This window comes from Polyodon spathula, chromosome 2 (assembly GCF_017654505.1).
Source record: "Polyodon spathula isolate WHYD16114869_AA chromosome 2, ASM1765450v1, whole genome shotgun sequence".
In the NCBI taxonomy this organism is placed as follows: Eukaryota; Metazoa; Chordata; class Actinopteri; order Acipenseriformes; family Polyodontidae; genus Polyodon; species Polyodon spathula.
Window position 1 is genome coordinate 45327659 of NC_054535.1, and position 16886 is coordinate 45344544.

General features: G+C 38.8%; 1 protein-coding gene across 1 annotated transcript in view; it reads left to right on the forward strand.

The window, feature by feature from the left end:
* tbc1d9 (TBC1 domain family, member 9 (with GRAM domain)) overlaps nt 1–14460 on the forward strand; it is a 35695-nt gene extending 21235 nt beyond the window's left edge. The window contains exons 10-21 of the mRNA XM_041223131.1: nt 2114–2328; nt 2811–2928; nt 3048–3333; nt 3730–3859; nt 5644–5742; nt 5841–5909; nt 7776–8016; nt 8491–8556; nt 10288–10374; nt 10926–10994; nt 12368–12471; nt 12707–14460. Coding sequence (XP_041079065.1) covers nt 2114–2328; nt 2811–2928; nt 3048–3333; nt 3730–3859; nt 5644–5742; nt 5841–5909; nt 7776–8016; nt 8491–8556; nt 10288–10374; nt 10926–10994; nt 12368–12471; nt 12707–13522 — 2300 coding nt within the window. The 3' untranslated portion in view covers nt 13523–14460. The remainder of the gene's footprint in view (nt 1–2113; nt 2329–2810; nt 2929–3047; nt 3334–3729; nt 3860–5643; nt 5743–5840; nt 5910–7775; nt 8017–8490; nt 8557–10287; nt 10375–10925; nt 10995–12367; nt 12472–12706) is intronic.
* The last annotated feature ends 2426 nt before the right edge of the window (nt 14461–16886 follow it).

A 16886-nucleotide genomic window follows, 5' to 3' on the forward strand; every position in this document is an offset into this window, starting at 1 on the left:
ATGCCTCAAGACACACCATCCCTACAGTGAAGTATGGTGGTGGCAGCATCATGCTGTGGGGATGCTTCTTATCAGCAGGGACTGGGCATCTTGTTACAATTGACGGAAGAATGGATGGAGCAAAATACAGGAAAGTACTGCAAGAGAATCTGCTTCAGTCTGCTAAAAAACTGAAGCTTGGGAGGAAATTCACCTTTCAGCAGGAGAATGATCCCAAGCACAAGGCCAAAGCAACATTGGAGTGGCTCAAGAACAAAAAGGTGAATGTCCTACAGTGGCTCAGTCAAAGTCTTGATTTCAGTCCCATTGAGAATCTGTGGCATTTGAAAATTGCGGTCCACAAGCGTCGTCCAACCAACCTGAACAACCTGGAGCAAATCTGCCAAGAAGAATGGGCCAAAATCACTCCGATTATATATACTGTAAATGAGCCTTGCGGCTCAGGTTCATTTCGCCTTTCAAATATAGATCCAGACACAGGGATGGAGGTTTTTAAAGCACAGATGCTCTATTTTTTTAAATAATAAAAACAAAACAAAAACCTAGCTCTTAGGAGTGCTAACTGACACACACTGGAAAATACACTAATAAGCTGGACAGCTAAGCTGTTTACCGGATGAAAAAAAAAACACAACAAAAACAGTTTCACACAAAACACTCAAAAAGGCTTTCACTACCTTTTCTGTTATGGCTGTACATTCACTTCAGCAGCCTAGAACAGACCGGCTGCTTTCTTTAAATACCCTGCACCTAGCTCTAATTAACAAGGATAGCCAGGTGCAGGGGATAATTACTAAAAAAAACAATTAACACAATAACACAATTACTGAAATCTAATCAGCCTCTGACCTGGGAGTTGTAGTCCTTTGCTCCCCAGGACTACACTTTCTCACTATATATATATATATATATATATATATATATATATATATATATATATATATATATATATATATATATATATATATATGGATGGATGTACAGTTACAGGCAAACCTCGAAGCTGGGCAATTCGTGAATTGCCCGGGCAAAGTCTGAAATGAATCACAAATATCCTTCATTCCAGGTTTTTCCCAGGCAGATCTAGGAGTGCTCAACAATATCCAGTCAAAGTCTAAAATTAATCTCAAAGATCTTTCATTTTATATTTTCAGGGGACAGAGACAGAGCTACGATTGAAGAGCTTGTTTGGTCTGCCTACCTGAGTAGCGTCACTCACTCACTCACTCATCTCATTCATAAAAACTACACAGGAAGTCAGTTTCAGAAAATAGGCATATATTTAAAAATTTATTTTTATTTATGACATGACTATATCAAATATTTAAGAGATATATAATTTATTTGAAACAAATTATTAAAATCTAGATATGTATTGCGTACTTACACTCTCAGTCACTCCGCTGAGTACGCTGTCCAACTGCTTGTCATAAACACTGTCACTGCATCCATCTCTCTGATTGGACAGTTCAGTGCAACTCCTTATTATTATTGGTTGTTATTACGTTATTAATAATGCTGTCCTTTTTATACTCAAGTGTCAGTGGGGTTTCTCATGTTAATTTTTGTTCCAGTGCTGTGTGTCTTCTAATTGCAGTCAAATGTATATTTTTAGATACTGGATTTCAGTATGTGTTGTGCTTGGCTGTGAGAAGCCATGTGTGTTTTTTCTGCACCTCAGTTGAAGCCATCTGTGTTATGGTAACGGCTTTCTCTGTCTCTGTGTTGGGTGTTTATTTTAAGCCTTTTGAATGCTAAGGGTTTTTCGTTTTACAGCTGTGAGTGCTCAAATGCTGTTTCAGAAATCCATTACTGGAAAAAAACCCAGTAGATTGCTCTTTGTGTCATAAAAATGTATCCCAAGGGGTACTTGATTGGCAAAACCTGTGCCAATTGCACTAGGATTCATTAATTACAGCTTTTGAAAATAAAACATAAGCGGAGGAAGGAAAGCAAAAGTTGATATTAAAATGAGGTGGTTATTTAAATGTAGTTCATTCTCTTTTTTAAAGTCATTTAAAACAACGTTTCATTCCGTTTCATTCCCGGCACTCAAACCAGAGCATGTCATAATGTGCAATAACGCATCTGGCTCACCCTGATGTTTTTGCAGGTGCTATCAATGAGATGGCCACCCATCCGGGTTATTACGAGGATCTGGTAGAGAAGTCCATGGGCAAGTATAACCTGGCCACCGAAGAGATAGAGAGAGACCTGCACCGCTCGCTTCCGGAGCACCCTGCCTTCCAGAATGAAATGGGGATCGCTGCCTTGAGACGGGTGCTAACGGCGTACGCTTTCAGGAACCCCAACATTGGATATTGTCAGGTAAATACAGCCATACCTTTAAACACTATACATTCTGAGGTAAAACTAAAGTTGTCAAGTAGACTGAAGCTACTGTGCATGAAGGGTGACCTGGATGAAAAATCATTCCCATGAGATCCCTTAATTCAGTCAGTCAGATTGTCTTCTGCCTACTTACAAGTCCCTATATCAAATATCAGAGTTATTTTTTCTGGCTTAGTAAGTTTATTCGGCACATCCTTTCTGAAAAAAAAAAAAGCTTGCTCATTGACAATTTTGCATAGAATCTAGACTTCGGTCATATAAAGTGTTCTGAAGAGGTTACAGACGCCGTTGTTTTAGTTTTTTGTTTTGTTTTTTTGCTGTTCTCCTCTGCCATTGAGTATACACCTTTGCTGTCCTCCTGTGCATACGCTCCGGTAAGGAAAGTTGTTATTGGTTGCCGCAGATGCTGTGCCCTTGTGTAACCTCTCCTCTTCTACCCCTGCTTGTGTACCTGACAGGCCATGAATATTGTGACCTCTGTGCTGCTGCTGTATGCAAAAGAGGAGGAGGCCTTCTGGCTGCTTGTGGCTCTTTGTGAAAGGATGCTGCCAGACTACTACAACACAAGGGTTGTTGGCAAGTACAGCGCCATAATTCATCACTGAATTACTGTATCAAAACAGAATGTAGTTCTCTTATATTATAACAGTTTAGGAAAGGTTTTCACACCTTCCCTCCCTCCCTCTGTCTCTCAGGCGCGCTGGTGGATCAGGGTGTGTTTGAGGAGCTGGCCCGGGAGTATGTGCCCCAGCTGTATGACTGCATGCAGGACCTGGGTGTGATCTCCACCATTTCCCTGTCCTGGTTCCTCACAATGTTCCTCAGCGTCATGCCCTTCGAGAGTGCCGTGGTGGTAGTGGATTGCTTCTTCTGCGAGGGGATCAAAGTCATCTTCCAGCTGGCCCTCGCCGTGCTCGACTCCAACATAGACAAGTTGCTCAATTGCAAGGACGACGGGGAGGCCATGACTGTTTTGGGAAGGTAAGGATTTGTCTTCCCTCAGTTGTGACTGTCGATGGTAAATCTGCAAGGTATACCAGGTGGAGAGTGCTTAAAGCAGTCCCTGCTGTTTATTGTATTTCTTTGTTTTGCAGTAACACATTGTTCATAACTTAAAAAGCTGAACACAAAAAGGAGAACTTATAAGAATGAAACCTATAAGGATGTCATTTTGGTTAGTATCTTTTTCAGTGTACACCTGAAGTACTGTCGGCACTAACCGGCACATTGCACTAACCCACTCAAGGCTGTAATTTCATACTGTAACGTGTGGACTTCAAGTGCTTGAACCCCAGGTGTCTATATAACATAGTACGTATGTACAGAATGTTGTGTGTTGTTACTTTGATAACGGGACACTGTGATTCCTTCCTGCAGGTATTTGGACAGTGTGACTAACAAGGACAGCACATTGCCGCCAATCCCCCACCTGCACTCCCTTCTTACTGACGACGGGGAGCCACACCCTGAGGTTGACATCTTCAAGCTCGTCAGGAGTTCATACGAGGTGAGGATCTTTTTAAAACTTACAAAAATTATGATTAAATAATTAAGTATTTTATTGGCCTGCTCACATACGGGGTTCTAATTACAGAAAATATACATTCACAAATGTGAAATGTATGTACTCTATCAATGATGCATTTTACATTTTAATCACCCATGTCAATTGTGAAAAAAGGTGAACAAATGTGAAACAATATATATGTTATGAAACCCAAATAAATACACTCAAGTCACAGTTGAACACAATTCTGATTTCAACAAAGTGGTGTCAGATGTCAACATGAAAGGGGCTTATGGAAGGTTTGAAAGCTTAATTCAAGCTTTAGCCTTCTAAAAATAATTATACAAAAGCATACAGTGCAGCAGACTACAGTGCATTATGCATTTGATGCACCATACGTTTTAAGTTATATATGTTTGACGGTAACATTTCTGCTTGTTTTAAGTTCAAAGCAACTGAAAACATCACATAGCCATAGCACCTTGAATAACTGGTGTGTCAACATGTACCCTCACAGTTGCAGTATTGAGATTACTACTTTTTTCTTAGAAAGAAAAAAATGTTCAAGCATAAATAATTGAATATAACTGTGTGAAATGATTACATTCTTTAGATATAACAATAAATATAACCTATTCACATAAAAATGTCCTAGATAGCAAATCAACATTTTCCTAAATGAGTTTAAAATGACCTATTCAAACGGCGGAAGATCTAAATACCAACGCTGTTTACATTTAGATGTTGGGTTTCACACCTACCCTTCTTTCAATGATTTAATCCATGTCGGCCTCTAGATCAGTTGAATAGACCCTATGATGTTTTTTAGCCACTGTAATAGGGGAAACCATCTAATCTTTAGATACTTTTCAGACTACAGGCATTAATCGCATGCTCAGGGCTTGAATGAGCCTGTTATGTAAGGGTCTTTGGAGCAGATAATGGTAGTTAGATGCTGAAGAAATCTCGTATACAACAGTATAGATCCTGGGCACTGGGAATGGGTACATCAGAAAATGTACTGATATGTAAAAAGACACAGGTAATTGGGTTAATGAGTAGCAGTACATTTGATTGTGGCTTTCCATTTCACACAAACTGCATTCAGGGTGTGTTTTTAAGAATCACTGGGCCAGATTCACTTAGTAGTTTGTAAAATTCTACCCTTTTTATTCTTTTAAAAGGAATAAAGCAACTTTTTTTTTTAATGAAAACTGACCAAAGTATGATAATTTAAGCTACTCATTTTAACCAGTTTAGTTTGTTTTGACACTGCACTAAACCTAAACGTCAGTAAACGTAGATAGTTGTAGGATGGGATAGTTGATGCAGTCCTTCCTATTTATGAAGGTGAGAGATCATTTGCACCACTTGGATTGCACCCCAAAAATATGTTCCCTTTATCCATCTATTGAACTGTCAAGAAAGATACTGAAAATCGAATCATGGTTAACATAAGCAAATACTAATACCTTGTGCAAAACATGCAAAGAAATGGTTTGAAATGTTGAATACTAACTGTAACTGATACAGTGAAGGAAAATATGACACAGTGACAAAAATAGCATCAGTCCTGAGTGACACATGATTTTCAAACAAGGCAGTTGAACCTTAAAAACAAAGTACTGTTCATGCCTTGTATTTGTTATTTGTTTTGCTTTTTGTGGCATTTTGAACTCTGCCGTACATTCACACAGCAAGATTGCTAGATCAATTCTTTTGACGTACTATATTAAATTGACCCCCACAATTCTAATCAGTAGGTTTTTTTTTCTCTTTTTTAGAAATTTGGGACCATCAGGGCAGATGTTATTGAACAGATGCGATTTAAACAGAGGCTGAGGGTGATCCAGACAATCGAAGACACCACAAAACGCAATGTGGTGAGTCTGAACAACAACTTGATAGTCTGATTGAATTAAGCAAAACTGAGCAAAGATTCAGATGGATGGTAATGATTTTTTTTTTTGTTAACTTCTAGGTACGAACTATTGTGACTGAAACAGCATTCAGTATCGATGAGCTTGAAGAATTGTATGTCCTCTTCAAGGTAATCTATATTGAGTAATATGTTTGGACTGGCTTCTATATTTACTCTGTGGAGGACCTGAACTTTCTAACAGTGTTTTTTAAGAAAGCGTCAGATGCCATATAAGAGACCCATGACCATGTATGGTAGCCACCTTAAACAGCCAAGCTGTGTTGCGCAAGTGTGCTTATGGATTTTTGATGTTAGAAGCTGTCAGAATTAACATGTAAACTGATACTGATACGTAGTAATATATTTCAAAGCCAATCACCTAGCAACAGGACCTTGAGTAATTGGCGTTATAACATCTAACCTCGCCATGCAGTTTCGGTTTGAGAATTTAAATAGATAAATAAATAAATGGTAACTAAGTAAAACTGATAGAGCACCAGTACATCATACGATTAATACATTTCTTTGAACGTTTTGTGGTGACAATGACTGCTTGTAGATAAACAAGTCAGGCCTACAATATGACGCAAAATGGAAGTCTGCCTGTACGCAGGTCTTATGCAAATAGATTCACTAAAACACAGTGGTATTTACAGTATAATTGTAAATCTCGAAAAACTACTCACTTCTAAATACAGTATAATTGTAAATCTCGAAAAACTACTCACTTCTAAATCTTTTGTAGTCATCTTTGTATTACTTTAGTATAAATACATGTCAATTTGGATTCATATGTTGTTTTTTTCTGACTTTATGTGAACGAAAAGACACACATTTGCCCATTTTCCCATTGGAAATAGTGATATTTTGAAATATCACTGTCCTGGTCACAAAAGCAAAGTTTGTGGGGAATAATAGCCATTTTCTATACTTTTGAGGCATAAGCAATTAGGAAATAACACTTACTACCCAGGAACAAAAAAAAAAAAAAAATTTTGTTACACAGTGTTATCGTATCTGGTACTGGGATGAATGTGGGGCAAATGGAACTGAGTGAACCTCCTTCTTGATTTGCCATATGTGACACTGGAATGTAATTGGTGTACAGTATGCTTCCTTAATTGGGAGACTTCTTTCTGAAATTTTGGAGTTCTTTCAAACAGGCTGTCTGCTTTCTGTGCAATAGCACTTCCAATTTCTGGAACAGTTTGCAGAGGATTATTTTTTGGGTCACATAAGGACAAATGGCAGATTGATATCAGTTTAGTAAGTGCTTAGATGTAGTGTGTGTGTGCGTGCTGTGCGTGCTGTGCCTGGTTGATGTGTCAGTCAGTCTTCTTCTGTTTCCTTCACCCTGGTGACCTGTAAACACGGCTGCTGGCTGACCTGGTTTGGTGTCTGGAACTCTGCATCTCACCAGGTCTGACAGTTGAGCATGTGCCCTGCCTAAAGACAGAGGAACTGTCTGGTCTCGCATGGTGGTGTCAGATGTCAACATGAAAAGGGGCTTATGAAGGGTCTGAAAGCTTAATTCAAGCTTTAGCCTTCCAAAAATAATTATACAAAAGCATACAGTCCGGCAGACTACAGTGCATTATACATTTGAAGCACAGTACGTTTTAAGTTTACATATGATTGACAGCAATATTTCTACTTGTTTTAAGTTCAAAACAACATATAGCCATAGCACCTTGAATAATTGGTGTGTCAACATGTAACCTCACAGTTGCAGTATTGACATTGACTAAATCTCTTAAAAAAAAATGTTCAAGCATAAATAATTGAATATAAGTAAGTGAAAAGATTAAATTATTTGGCTATAACAATAAATATAACCTGTTCACATAAACGTCTTAGATTGTTCTACTTGTATATGTTTTATATGTTTTGCCTATTCACGTGAAACAACACCTTTCTACAAATTGAAATGTGCGTAGCTTTTTTTTTTTTTTCCCCTGATACATTTTTCTGTATATTATTTCCTTTCCTGGGCAGGCTGAACATTTGACAAGCTGCTACTGGGGGGGGAACAGCAACCCCACAGACAGACACGACCCCAGTCTGCCCTACCTGGAGCAGTACCGCATTGACTTGGAGCAGTTTAAGGGTCTCTTCGGACTTCTCTTCCCATGGGCCTGTGGGGTGCACTCCGACTCGCTGGCAGTGCGCTTCTTCAGACTGCTGGACCAGAACGGCGACTCCTTCATCAACTTCAGAGAGTTTGTCACTGGTTTAAGTACGTTAGATGTTGCAGCATCTACTTTTGTCTTGAAAACTGCAGAAACTACATACAGTAGACTTATATTTTTATAGTTGAGACTTGATGGTTTTTTTTCCTTTCTGTGTAAATTTGGTTTTGTATAATTTAGTTTTTCCTCCTAATTTATTTATCTTACATTTTCTCCTGCCTACAGCTGCAACAGTTGAGTAATCCATTTTACATTCGAATTCATCCAAAGAATGTTTTGCCAGATTTCTCCCAATGTATACAATAAAATACAATACTCTAACTCCTAACACTCCTCCCTGAGTTAAATAAAGTCTACTACTCACATTGATCTTCACTATTGAGGATACATTCGCACAGGAGGTTGGCAGGTTATGTTGGTATTCTTTAAACCATAACTGATGCATATTCTTTGAGGAATTGATTATTCAAATGTTTTTGATTTATATTATAATAAAATATGTATTTGTATCTATTTTGTAGGTGTGTTGTGTCACGGAGATCTGACTGAAAAACTAAAGCTATTGTATAAAATGCACGTACTGACTGGTAAGTAAAAACTTGATAAACATAAGAACTGGGAAGGGGTGCAACCCTCCCTTCCCAAGTTATTGAATCATTTTAACAAACTATGCTGTGGCTTTAGCTGTGAAGCAAAGGGAGTGACTGTCTTTCATTTAAATTGTTTCTAAAGTATGGTACAAATGTAGATGCAACTTATTTGGGATAAAGTAGAAATAGAGATCCTGCATATTTTGTGGCTGTCGAATATTTGGTTTGGTTAAACCTCCTTGCAGTATGTGGGCAGTAAAATATTTGTGGATATGCTAGTATGTACACTATACACATATTTAGGCCTAGTATGGTTTACATTGTAATATAAACTGTATGAAAGCCACACAACAGGAGAGTGGTTAAGATATTATAATGATTTTGTTTATGCTAATGAAAAACTTGGTTTGTGCTGCCTGTTTTAATTAGAGCAAGACTAATTCTGAGCTATACAAGAACAAAATCTGTGAAACCTTGAACTAGAAACATAATAAACAGATACATTACTCTTTTGTTTTTGATACACTACTCCCAGTGGAAATTAGTCTGCTCTTGCTTTGTGTTGGCTGTTGATGTTGTATTCAAGCACATCTCATTGGTGTGCTATAAGAAAATGTTTGCTGAAAATGTTTCAGTCCTTGCTGACTTTCAGACTGGTGTCCAAATGAATGTATGACTGTACAGCAGGCTATAATTAATCAAGTACATTTCAGGATCACGAGTATGCATTTGAGCAGCTAACAAATGCGTTCTAAGGGTCAAATGCAGAAAAAACTTTGGTAATAGGAAGGTTTCCAGCACTGCATACAGTTGAATTAAGAACTGCATATCACACCGCCCTAGCTAGACTGACAGATACAGTACATATGGCATCAAATTACTGTGTCAGTCTGGCTTTATATATATAGCTATAGCTGTAGCTATAGATATAGATACTGATAGAGGGAGAGATAGATAGATAGTAAATATGAACTGGAGAGGAGGGTCATAGTGGAAAATTATTGCCCTGAGAGAAGACTGTTGTTACTGACAAGGGGCTATAATACTCAAACTTGCTGAGGGCATTACACCCTGTATTTTCAAGGTGTGGTATCCAAAGCATAATCAACAAGTACAGAGAAACATCATCTGTAATTGACAAGACCCAGAAATCTATCTAACAAGGATGAGCAATACTTGAAGACAATATCCTTAAGGAATTGAAAGAAGACAAGCGTTGAATTGACAACAGAACTGGCAGAAGGCACAGGTGTCATTGTCGATCAAATCAACAGTATGAAGGTCACTCTTGAAATCAGGACTTTAAGGATGTGTTGCAGTAGGAATACCTCTGTTAAGAAAGGGGAACAAGACTACAAGGTTAAAATATGCACAAAAACACAGGATGGACTGTGGAACACAATGGTGCTTTGGATGGTGTTGATGGATGGACCTGTGCCTTCTGCCAGTTCTGTTGTCAATATACATTATATATACATTTTTCTACTCCTAAATGGCTATGAAAAAAATGTAATACACATGCAAATCTAAAATGTCAGGCCTACAAAGTGACAGTAATTCAAATTAAGTAAGATTTGCTTGAATTATTTTATTAGCTCTGCCCTTTAAACTCTTAGTGATCCACACTTTATATTGAAGGTGTAAAATGAATCCATTATGTACTGTTGCCTTTCAGCAACGTGCAGGTTTGATGTATAGTAATTAGGTGCTTCTTTTCATCTGCCACAGAGCCAGCCCCTGAACATGAGGAACCTGATTCCGCTTTTGAAGCTACTCAGTATTTCTTTGAAGATATCACACCAGAGACTTCACACGGTGTGTATATATTTGTCAGTGTTTTTTGAAGATAAATGTTAGTGCTGCTCGTAACATTTGAAAGCAGCGTTTATTCACTACTTCAATGTCTACTTCAATGTTTCATTCAGTTATCTGCAATTTGTAACATTGCCAGGTTTTGCTTTGCCTCTTAGTTGTTTACAAGTTAACAGTCACTCACAATTAACTGCAGTGTTGTTATCTGTTTGCAGGGCAAGATGTAGTGTAGGCTTTGTTCATATTGAATCTGTTATCAATAAACTTGAGCTTAGCATTATTATTTCTTAGCGTACTTTAGTATTAATTATTTTCTGATGTAGATATGTCTAAATTAAATAAAGTTGAAAGATGAATCTTTTCAGCTAAATGTTGTTACACTGAACTGTGTGTTATTTTCAGTTTTAACTTGACAAATTTACTGTGTTTATATAAACATCTATAAATGTAATTACATTTAATCATATGTATTCCACTTCAATTATAGGAATCCTAGTGGGGGTGAGGGTATGTGCCACATTTTTTTAAACAAAGTAGATTTTTCCTTTTTGTAGGACTTGATTCCAGATCTAAGAATGATAAAGATGATGGTTTTGTAACCGTCAACTTCAGAACAGAGAAAGGTAAGGTTTTATTTTTGTGAAGCTAGTGCCTTATTTATTTTACTAGATTTAGTACCACAAAGGGTCTTTTTAAATCATTAATTATGTATGCTGCATGCCCAGAAATGGTAAGCCAGCTCAGTGGAATCACATCTCTGAGTGTGCACAGATTTGAGAAGTACAGTATGCAGTAAGCAGAAGCCGGAGGTAGGGGAGTGGAATTTTGCAGAGTATTAACCTAATCCTGTTGAAATAATATCTGTATAAAAGTTTATCTGGGATATTCTAACAAGTTAAAGCCTATAATATCCCAAAATAAAATTAAAGAGTAGAAACAGGCTCTGGCTAAGAAGAAAATTATATTGTACATTTCAGCTCCATGCTTTTTCTCCACATTGAACAATATATACAGTCAACACTCTGATATACGACACTCAGATACACGTCAGTAGCATTTTACCGCCCTTGTATTAAGAATAAAATCAATTTCCAGTGTGTGTGTGTGTGTATATAAATATATATAATTAATCATTAAATAGTTTTAGATACTGTGATGTATTTCATTTTTTTTTAAATCTGTGATCTTTAGTTGCTTTTGTGCATTTTCATTTGCAAGTGAACTGTGACATCGGGTCCTTATCGAGCACTATATTCTGCAATTTTGAATATTGCACTGTGCATGAGTAACATTTTGATTTAATTTTGCTGTTGGGTCGTTAATGAGAAATTTTACATACTGCTACAATATGTACCAGTTTTAAAAGTTTGTACTCTATTACAGTCCACCTGTCCACAGTCATGTTTTGGCAAGCGATATTTTCAGAATCATGTCGTTCTGAATTAAAATCATTCAGTTGAAAATATAGTACTGTACCAACAAAACCAGCTATAGTACATCTAAATGAAAGCATACTTATTTTAAAACACTATACATATTCTAAATACATATACTAAAATACTTACATATTCTTTCAGATATGTATTTTTGACATTGTATCTTTTTTGTGTTCCCTGAAAAGTGGACAAGATGAAATATTCAGATATGCTTTGCACTCTTAACCGTCACTGAAGTCAACATTTTATAGGGTCGGATATGTTAGTGCTGACTGTATATAGTTACCATGGCATCAAAAGCCTACTAGTGCCTCAACTTTTTTTTTTTTTTTTTTTTTTCAAACACGCTTTCCCTTGACAAAGGTCTGTTAAACATATCATAATGTGAAAGTGGTTCTTTTGAGCAAAACCTTTTTTTTTTTTTACATTCTACATTATACACAAATGATCTCTACAAGAGTGTTTGGAACATTTAACAGGAACTAGATAACTCCAGTTATGTTTAATAAAATGGCAGCCCCACTGCATTTCACTATAAATTGGTATGCTTCTTTCTGCAGTTAAAAAGACACACACCCCGGACTACCGGACTTACTTAAAATTATGGAATCAAGAGACTAAGTCCAAAATAGAAAATATGAAGGAGCTCCCTAAACTAAACCAGGTAATTTCTCACATGGCTTGCCCCATAACTTTGTTGTAATGTTTTGACTTGTGTGTACATAAGCAATATTATTTAAAGCAAATTTTAAAATGTGTAAACTTAATTTTTAAAAAAAAAGTGTATCTTTTTACCATGCTGGCACAAGGTTATTTACTGCTGATGGTGATGTGCTGAGTATTTTCTCCAGCCTCCCAGGGTCTCCTTAATAAGAAGGCGTGTATCTGGTTTTCTCTAGGAGCAGTTTATTGAACTGTGCAAGACCCTCTACAACATGTTCAGTGAGGACCCGAATGAGCAGGAGCTGTATCATGCCACTGCCACCGTCACCAGCCTGCTGCTGGAGATTGGAGAGGTGGGCAAACTGTTCTGCATCCCTGCAGACAAAGCAGACCCCCCTTTTTGCCCAACTAGAGAGAACACTTACAAACAACAGACCGAGCAGAGCGACGCCTTTATCCCTGGGGAGCAGAGCGACGCCTTTATCCCTGGCAAGCAGAGCGACGCCTTTATCCCTGGCGAGCAGAGAGACGTCTTTATCCCTGGCGAGCAGAGAGACGTCTTTATCCCTGGCCCAGTTGTAGAGGAAAGATTGGAATCAAAGCTCTGCAGCAGCAGTGAGCAGCCATTGTGCTCCCAGATGGAGGAGATTAAACTCGAAGACTTGTCCCCGAAGGACAACGGCATGTCTTCAGCCATGCTCATTTCGGACGACGAGACCAAGGACGATACCTCCATGTCCTCTTACTCGGTGCTGAGTGCCGGCTCTCATGACCTGGATGAGAAGCTGCAGTGCGAGGACATTGCTGACGACACTGTGCTGGTGCGCAGCGAACACGGCTGCTCCCTGCCCCACAGCACTAGTATCGACAAGGACTGGGCCATCACCTTCGAGCAATTCCTAGCTTCCCTGTTGACGGAGCAAGCCTTAGTCTTTTACTTTGAGAAGCCTGTGGCCATCATGACTCGGATCACCAATGCCAAGAACATTCGGAAAGTTGGGAAGCAGGTCTCGTCTGCTAGTGACTATGAGATCTCTACCCTCTCTGGTTAAAAAATGCTTGGTAATATATGCTTGGTAAAAGGAAACGACTGTTCTTTTCTAAATAGATATGAATATGACACAAATGCAGATACAGGCACAGGTATTTTCGTGTAAGTGGGCCATGTTTTGTTTCACCTGCTGTAAGACAACTGAAATCTTGGATGTCGGTTATTGTATTGAAACTGAGAAATGGTTTTATTTATAGGCTATATAGACGTTTGACGCTATTTTATTAAGTACAAAAAAGGCAGTTGTATTATCTGACTGTTAACAAATATTTGTCCAATTTTAAGAGATGCTATACCCAGATAGAAATAAGGTAATAAAGGGTTAATGTTTATCTTTGGCGAGGAGATGCCATCAGTTAAAAATCTTTATTATCTATACTATACGAAATCAGCTTGCTGTACTTTATGGAGTAATGTACATTACTAATAACCTCTTAGATCATGCAAGGCAATGTATTCTTATGTAGTGATCTACACCTGTTCTCCTAGAAGCAGATTAAACCTAACATTGTATGTTTAGGACTGTATCCAATCTGAAATGTACTTCTGTGTTTTGACTACGTACTGTATCGGATATGTCACTTTATATAGCTCTACTGTATTAGCAGTCTATTTAAATTATGCTACGGAATTGACTTCTGGAGCACGTGCACTTTGAGTCACTGATTGCTTTGTTTTCAGAAAGTGTTTCTTTGGGTTTTACTAAGTCCACACTGGGACTGTTATGCTTGTTATTACAGAATCATACCTGACACTGGAATACTGTACACACAAATAACTGGCCTTTTTATCATTGTTATTATTTTGGTTGTTTTTATATGGTTGCTGTAGGACTAAAGCTGCTGTTTTGTTGTTGTTGTTTTTGTTTTATTTTTTAAATGTTGTGTTCGTGGTGAAGCCACACAAATAAGAATGTTAAATAAACAACTCCCAAATCCACAGGAATGTTTCACAGTTTATTTTACTAGTCTGTGCAGTGAAATCTCTTTATTTTCTGCATTTTGTCTTTTCACAAAAAACTCTTGTGACAGCACTTCAGCAGAGCACACTTTTAGTATTGTCCTTCTTTTCCAATGTCAGAATTGTTCTTTTCAACAATACTGCTGTTACTGTAGATATCTGGGGTTATCTTCAATGTATCACTTACTACCTTGGTGTACATTTATAAGCATCATTTATATTACCTAACACCCTGAAATGAACATTTCTACAGGGTTGATTAGGAGCAGAACAAAATGTCTAATTTCTGTGGATTACTTGGGTGGCCCTCAGTTAAGTAGCCTAAAGTAATGAGGGCCTGTGACAGAGAGCGAATGAATCCTATGAATCCTAGTCAACAATCTTCCTCCCGACCGGTGAGGACACTATAACCGGAGCAGAGTGCCCTGGAATGGATGGTTTGGCAGTTCATTCCAGGATCATTCGGAAGCCGGCCAACCAGGAAGGGGGGCAGGGCCACAATACCAGAAGTCAGCACCTAAATGCAGTAGACGATGTGTCAGTCACGGATTGAAGGCGTGACGGAGGATATTTAGTGGAAGTGGCCCAGTGATCTGTTCTTTCGCTATGGTTATGGAAAGGAACCATTGAGAGTTTTGCTAACTGTGTTTGTCTTTGTAGACGGCTAAATATCCAGAAGCTGTCGCTATTCAGCCAACATCAAACTTGGACTGTACTGCACTGTTACTCACTGCTCACTGTTCAAAACATCACTTGCACCCGGAGCACCTGGACGTTAATCCGGCCCCTCCCAATGTACCAGACATGTGGGACTCAAGCACGGACCCAGTGTGTGACCAGAAAAACGACCCCACACTGGTGCAGTCTTGGGGGCAGGTCCGGTCTATTGAAGGTAAGGATGTTGAAGGAGCTAGTATTTCCACACTTCATTATCAAGGGGCAATTACTGTATAGGGTAAACCCTGCCCTGGGCACAGGACAACCTGTAACACAATTGATGGTTCCCCCATCTTGTCAGCCCAAGCTCATGAGGCTGGCGCATGACATCATCTTTGCAGGACACTTGGGAGCCGATAAGATGAGGGAATACATATTGGCTTGATTTTATTGGGTAAGGCTTCATAATTAAGTGTCAAAATATGTAGCCACATGCCCAGACTGCCAGCGAGAAGCACTGGGTCGAGTGCGCCCCACCCCTTTGGTCACACTGCTCCTGTTGAGCGCATTGCAGTGGACATAGTGGGCCCTTTGCTACCTTCTGACTCCGGGTGTACGCAAATATTAGTGGTAGTAGATTATGCAACGCGATACCCTTAGGCAGTTCCATTGAGGCCCACTAGTGCAGCTGCAATAGTCAAAGAACTAGTGCAGATTATGTCTAGAGTAGGGATCCCCAAAGAAATACTGACTGATCATGGAACTAACTTTTTGTCTCAAGCATTACAGCAGGTGTATAAAATACTAGAAAAAATACATCCCATCCAGACATCTGTTTATCATCTACAGGTGGACGGTTTGGTGTAACGTTTTAATCAAACTGTGGCAGGCTGGCGAGTGGATAGAGGCCCAGAGACAGTCTGTAGTTCAAAAAAATAATTATTTTATTATAAATACACAAAAAAAAAGGGCACAAGGGCCAAAACAAAGCAATTTAAACACAAAAAGACTAAAAGCAAAACTAACAAAAATAATAATGTCCAGGCTGGGCAATGCCTTCACCGGATTTATCAAAGTTCAAAAAATCACCAACCTGCTTCCTCAGCTCCCTCTCTCAAATGAGAAGCAGAGGCCTCCTTTTATGTCAGGTGGCTGGGCGCTGATTGATCGTTAATTAACCTAATCAACTAATCAACCCCAGCCACCTGAACATAATAAACCCAGGCAGGTAGGGGAAGTTAACCCCATCCCTGCCAATTTAAAAAGGGCAGAGCTTTGCTCTGCCACACAAACATTAAAGCAGATGCTGAGACAATTTGTGAACCAAGAGCAGAAACATTGGGCAGCGCTCCTTCCCTACCTCCTTTTTGCAATGAGAGAGGTGCCGCAGAGTTTGACAGGGTTCTCCCCCTTCGAGCTCTTGTACGGCTGACAGCTCGATCTGTTGAGAAAGGGGTGGGAAGAGCACAAAGGCTCGTCCAAAAATGTAGTGCAGCATGTGCTCCTACTCCATGATTGCCTGGATTTGGTCGGTCGTTTGGCCCAGGACAATTTAAAATCGGCTCAGCACCAGTAACAGCAGCATTACAATCAAAATGCATGTATTCAGATCTTTAGACCAGGAGACAAGGTAATGCTGCTTCTCCCCAATCTAAACTGTATGCTAAATGGCAGGGACCATATGAGGTGATTCGGGCTATAAGGAAAGTGAATTATGAAATTCAGCAGCCCAATCGCCACAATGAAAG